We start from the raw sequence: 5634 nt of genomic DNA, 5'->3' as shown, positions 1-5634 counted from the left end.
TTGCTTCGCCAGCAGTTGTTCATGCTTTGCCCATCTCGTGGAGCAATACTGTGAAAAACTATTTTTCGTTCATCAAAGTTGGGTAACTCTAGAAAGCACCGGGAAAATCAGCATGTGGCAAGACAATGTTTTGTTTCTGCATATTTGTTCTGTCATCAGAAGATTCTCACCTGTCTCCCCACAGTGTTGCTGAGGATGCCCCTGAAAAAGGAGCAGAGGTGCTGACATGTTGTATCAGGACATGTCTGACACAGGGGTTTGGAACACGTTAAATCAAACCCTTGTAAACACGGTGACAAGTGCCTTGCTTATGTGCTCAGCTTATTTCATTATGTCAGGATTGGTAGATTTTCAAAGAAGCTTCTCCTGTGATCAGAAACACTGGTGGAACTCACCTGTCTATCTGACCAAAAATCCCTTCTCAATTTTGTTCTTTCTCCTATATATCTGGTTTTTAAGAAATTAATTTATGCTGGGATATTCACAGGAAAAAAAGCAAACATCATCGAGGGACCTAGAGAGAACGTGTGAGCTCAGCTCTGTTACAGAGGTGGGTACCTTAATGGACTCTGGTTTTTAATTACTATATCATTGGAAATAGCTTTCAGCGATACATTTGCTCACTCATCTCAAGGATCTAATTCCCCTGACTGATAACTAGATTTCCTGAATAGCTTGGAAGAAATTGGAGGGGGAAGAGGAGGGAGAAAGGCAGAGACAAACCATTATTCACTTAATTAAAAGTAGTAAAAATACCGAATGAATATTTTCTGCAAAACCCTTTTGTCTATAAAATGTAACTTAATTGAAACAATATAAATAAATTTGTACTGTTCTAAATACTCCTACCCATTAACATTATAAAAACCCCATTAATTCTCTAAGTGCTATATGTTCAGATCCTTACAAATCTTTAGTTGTCAAATTTACACTGATCTACCAAAGCTGCAGGTAAGAGTAAAACCCCAGGATGTGTTTATGGAATAAGGGGGTTATGTGAGAGCAGTAAAACATTCCAGTAGAAACCTGGCCTTAAACCTTCCAAGTCAGAAGGGTATTCTGAGTGTCCCACGTTGCTGTTCCCCCTGCAGTGGCCCAGTCTGGTTTGCAGACAAGGCAAAGGGGACAATATGCACGTCCTGTGTCCTCTGTCACTACTGCTGATGGCACAGCCAGGCCGGGGATGGGGTGTGCTGTGAGGCAGCTGCTCCTGCTCACACCCACCCCTACTCCTGTGACTCAGAAATGAACTCTTCGTGAGAAACAGAGACTTTATGCCTAGTCAGGTCCTTCTGTAATCCCCTGCATGATTTAGTTTATCAAGCATTTAAATGTTGGTCTCAAAATACAAATGCCATTTTGCCACCAAATACTTTGAGATGGCAAACAGGAACCAGTGCAGTGCCACTGACACTGAAGGTGTGCCCTGCCAAATTTTAACGTAAAGGAAGAACACTTCTTAAACAAGAAAAAAATTTACTGCTCATAAAAATTTACAGCAATTTTAGAAACTTCTAACTCTTCAGTCTTGGGTGTTTTAACACTTTTCGGATGAATGTCATCAGCTTTTTTATAAATATTGTTGTGCTCCTTCTTTCTGTATCACATTTCCCCTGAAAAATGAATCAAGAAAATGAAATTGCTTAATATGTAATCATTATGTAGAGCTTTTTAATCTAAAAATCATTTTATAAGTTATACAATTTTTCTTTAATTTGTTTATTGCACATATGAATTCTTATTTTAGAGATGGATCAAGCTAAATATTAGAACAAGGGAAGGATATAAGCATGAAATAATGCCAGGATTTATTCTTCCATGTACTAAAAACAAGCCAATAAGAAATTACTCTCTTTTGTAGCTGTAATGACCCGTTTGTGAATTATAAATCTTATTTTGTTACATCTCTGCTGTATGATCTCTGGCAGACAGCAAATAAATTCCTACCTCTTTTGCCAGGTTTGGCATGAGCCATTGCTTCAGTTTTTCAAAATTCTGGAAAAAAACACTGAATTTTTTCATAGCTGGATTATTTTTCAGCTGTTCTGTTCCTTTGAAGATTGTGCTGATACAATTCACATCCTAAGATGAAAGAAATAGAAAAATTGAGATAAAAAATTGAGATAAAGCATAGTGAGTTTTGGCCAGCTGCCTGGGTGGGAAATTCATTTTTACTGACTTTTGGGCTTGAGTTTGCAAACAACGTAGGCGAGTGTGCTTCTCTGCTCTAAACATTTCTTTACTCTGCAGACAGAAAACTGGCAAAGGACAGTATCTGCTGGTGTTCCTTGTAATGTCCGGATGAAAAATGTCATTATCTAAAGACTCTGCCCTGCCTCTTCTGAAGCCATGTGAAGACAGGTTTGATTTCTCACATCTGCTCCTGTCTCTTAACACAAGAGAAAAGAAACAAATGAACTTGAGGTTACTCCAAACACTAACCCCTGTGGCATCTGACACCTGCGTGCCAGGAGAGATGGGCACAGGGGTCACCCTCTCATTTCCTGGCCCTTGTCCCATCCCAAGGGTGGCCATTCTGGTCCTCTGCCACCGAGCAGGCACTGGCTTTGGTCTCCAAGACCTTGTGGTCTGGACAAGGCCACCAGAAGGGGGAGAAGGGATGTGGGATGGAAGCCAAGCAAAGAGTGATGGATGATGGTTGCACTCTCCAGTGTGGGGTTGTTTTCAAAAAGATAAGCTAAACTCACTGTCCTGGAGTAGGAAAGAGAGGAGAGCACACAACGATCAGCAGCAGGAACAGCTTTAGATGTTATGGGATAAGAAATTGATGAAAACTGAAGAAAAAGCCTAATCACTGAAGATTGGAGGAAATGCAGGCAGCTGCTGAAGGTCAGCATCGCACCCATGATGTTCTTGACCAACATGTATCTCCTGCTAGTCATTCCTGGATGCTACATGATGAATAAGATAATTTTTTCCCACAGCCTTGCCCGGGAAGCCACATCCTTCTGCCACTGACAAGCAGCAAACAGGGACACTGAGGAAGTCTCTGTCACCTCTGGACCCAAACAGCAGGTGAGAGGGGAGAGCTCTGCCCCTCAAAGGAGAGCTGGGCACTGGCACAGGGGGCTGTGCTGGCACCACCAGGGTCCTCATCAGGAAAAGGGACAGCTGAGCTGCCACCACTGGGCACTGCTGATTCTGGGTCAGAGCTACAGAGCTAAAGCCCCAGCCTAGGAAGAGAGTTCCTCCAGACAGGACCCAGAAAGCAGTGACAGAGCTGGGACATTTACATCTAATGTGCAAAGAATGGGCTGGATTGGGATGGAATGGGATGGAAACCCTAACCCTCCTGTTTAGGGCAAAAATGGGGATTATTCTGCTTCTTCAATAAATCAGTGAGTCAGACAACATTTCCACAAATAGCCATCTGGCCACACTATTAACACTGCTGGACTGTGGTCTGTGGAAAACTAGAATTCTAGTAGATGTACAGCAAAGATAAAATCTCATTAATGTCTGCATGATGAGGGAGTCATTTAAAGTTATCCAAAAAAGAAAATCTGAGAGGGGATAGGAGAAATTTATTGGAGATGCAAAAGAAGATGGGAAATGCATAAAGGGGAGTTTGGTCTTTAAGACAGACCCTGTTCATGGACACCCAGTCACAGTGTGCTGTTCAGGGGGCATTTACATCATCCTTCAGAGAAGATGAGCTAATACAACTATTTAATTCACTAACTGATGGTAAGAGTATAAAAAGCCATTTCTAGAAGTGGACTAAATGAAGCAGACTAAATGGAATGATTTTTCAGACATACAAACAGGAAGTGTGATTGAATGTATTCTTTCCTTTTTAGCTGTATCTCATTCAAAAAACTGATTCAGAAAATCATTCCGTGTGTGTGTTCTGCAGGAGATTTACAAAAACATAGAACAAGTATAGTTCCTGTCCTTTTATTTTATAGCATCTTTTTTTTTATTCATCATTTGATTGGTTTTAATAATGTTTTATATTTAATAACAGTTTATATCTTAGAATTAATTTTATATCTTGTAATAGCTACACTTAATATAATAGTTTGTTTGTAAACACAAATAGAGTATTTTAGGAGGCAATTAAAGAACTACCTTAATTTCTAGTGAAGAAATTAACCAAATAAGTTTTATTAAAAAAACCTTTTTACTTACATCTACATTGTTGGGAGTTTCAATCCTCAGATTCTGAAAAATAACATATTAATTAAGCCTTTTAAACATCTTCTTCATTAACACTGATAAAAATATAATAGATAAAAAACATATTGTTTTACTTCCAAAAGAAGTTATATATTCAAAAACAAGTGGATTCAGTATATTACATTTTAGATTAGAAAAATGTAAATTTAATTTACCTGAATGTCCTTTGTCATCATTTCACACATTTGCTGTAGTAGTGTCAGTAATTCAGCCATGCTGCTTATCTGGGGAGCAGCAGAGATGCCTGCAGCCAGCAAGAGAAGGTAGAGATGGGTCTTCATCCTGCTGATGTGATCAGGGAACCTGTAAGTGGTTGTGAACCAGTCCTCTATCATTTTATGGTCTCTACAAGGAAGTAAATTTAAAACTGGCAAAAGAAAAAAAAAAAAAAAAGAAAGAAAAATTTTAAAAAGTCATTAAGTGAGACTTTCTGGAAGGGAAAGGTTCCAGTAAATTTGGTGTTTAACCTTGGGACAGCCTCCTTACCCTATCAGCTTTTCCATGGAAAGTTGGTAGTAAATATACGAGTGATTTTTCAACATGAGAATTAGTAAAGCATAGGATGACCAAAGCATGACCAAGCGGATACAGCACTTCTCTAGAAATCAAAACTTCTTTGTTCACAGAGTGTGCTCATGTGCTAGACAATGGGAAAAAGACTGGTATAAGAAAAAAAAACAAACAATACAACCCCATGGAAAATATGTGGCCCGTTGCCTAAAAAGCAAAAATTACAGCACTTGTCCAATATTGGTGGCAAATTTGTGACAAAATTCAGGTATTTTGTAAGAGTTTACAGAAGAATTTACAGCAGGGGAAGCCACTGCCCTGGAGCATGAGGGTAGCCCTGGGGATAGGCACAGCAAGTGGCCCTTTTTGGGTGGGAAGGAGGGATGCAGGGTGTCTTGAGTGCATCACTCTGGACCTCATGGGCACAGTCAGTGCCCCAGGGCTGATTTTGTATCGGGACAGTGAAGCCCTGACTACCCCATCCTCTGGCCAGGAGCTGAGACAGGGGAAACCCACACGGTTTGCGAGGGTCCAGTCTAAGGTCTTCATTAATTGAAGGCATTGTGGTGTGTTACTTGGCCAAATCAGCCAGTGACTTGTGTTTCCCTCTTTCCTGGAGGGAAAGCTGGAAAAGCTCCTTTTTTACTTCTTTGTAAAAAGTATGATGCTATTTTACAGAACTGAAGGCAGCAGCTGTGGTGGCTGCAGTGTAGCCCCATGTCTGCAGGTCTGCTGGCACCATTCATGGGTCTGATGCCACAGCATTTCAGAGTAAGTATCTCAATACCTAAATACTGTGAACTGGGGAAGTCAAAAGTCAGTAGTGGTTATGTGGCTTAGCTCAAGCTAACCTGCAAACTGGCTGCTGCCTGCTTTGCTGTATCCGTTTGTCCTCTCTAACAAGGTGAGGGGTTTTTCCACACT

The 5634-nt window shown here is 40.5% G+C and overlaps 1 protein-coding gene across 1 annotated transcript; it reads right to left on the bottom strand.

Moving 5' to 3' along the window:
* Positions 1–1490: 1490 nt before the first annotated feature.
* On the bottom strand, positions 1491–4481 carry LOC140685044 (interleukin-5-like). Its single transcript, XM_072935429.1, has 4 exons — positions 4356–4481; positions 4153–4185; positions 1948–2082; positions 1491–1613 (listed from the first exon to the last, which is right to left on the bottom strand). The coding sequence occupies exons 1-4, from the start codon at positions 4479–4481 to the stop codon at positions 1515–1517; spliced, it is 393 nt and encodes a 130-aa protein (XP_072791530.1). The 3' UTR covers positions 1491–1514.
* Between the last annotated feature and the right edge of the window lie 1153 nt (positions 4482–5634).

Source organism: Taeniopygia guttata, chromosome 13 (assembly GCF_048771995.1).
Source record: "Taeniopygia guttata chromosome 13, bTaeGut7.mat, whole genome shotgun sequence".
In the NCBI taxonomy this organism is placed as follows: domain Eukaryota; kingdom Metazoa; phylum Chordata; class Aves; order Passeriformes; family Estrildidae; genus Taeniopygia; species Taeniopygia guttata.
Note: the sequence above shows the minus strand (reverse complement) of the source record. Positions and strands in the feature narration are given on the sequence as shown.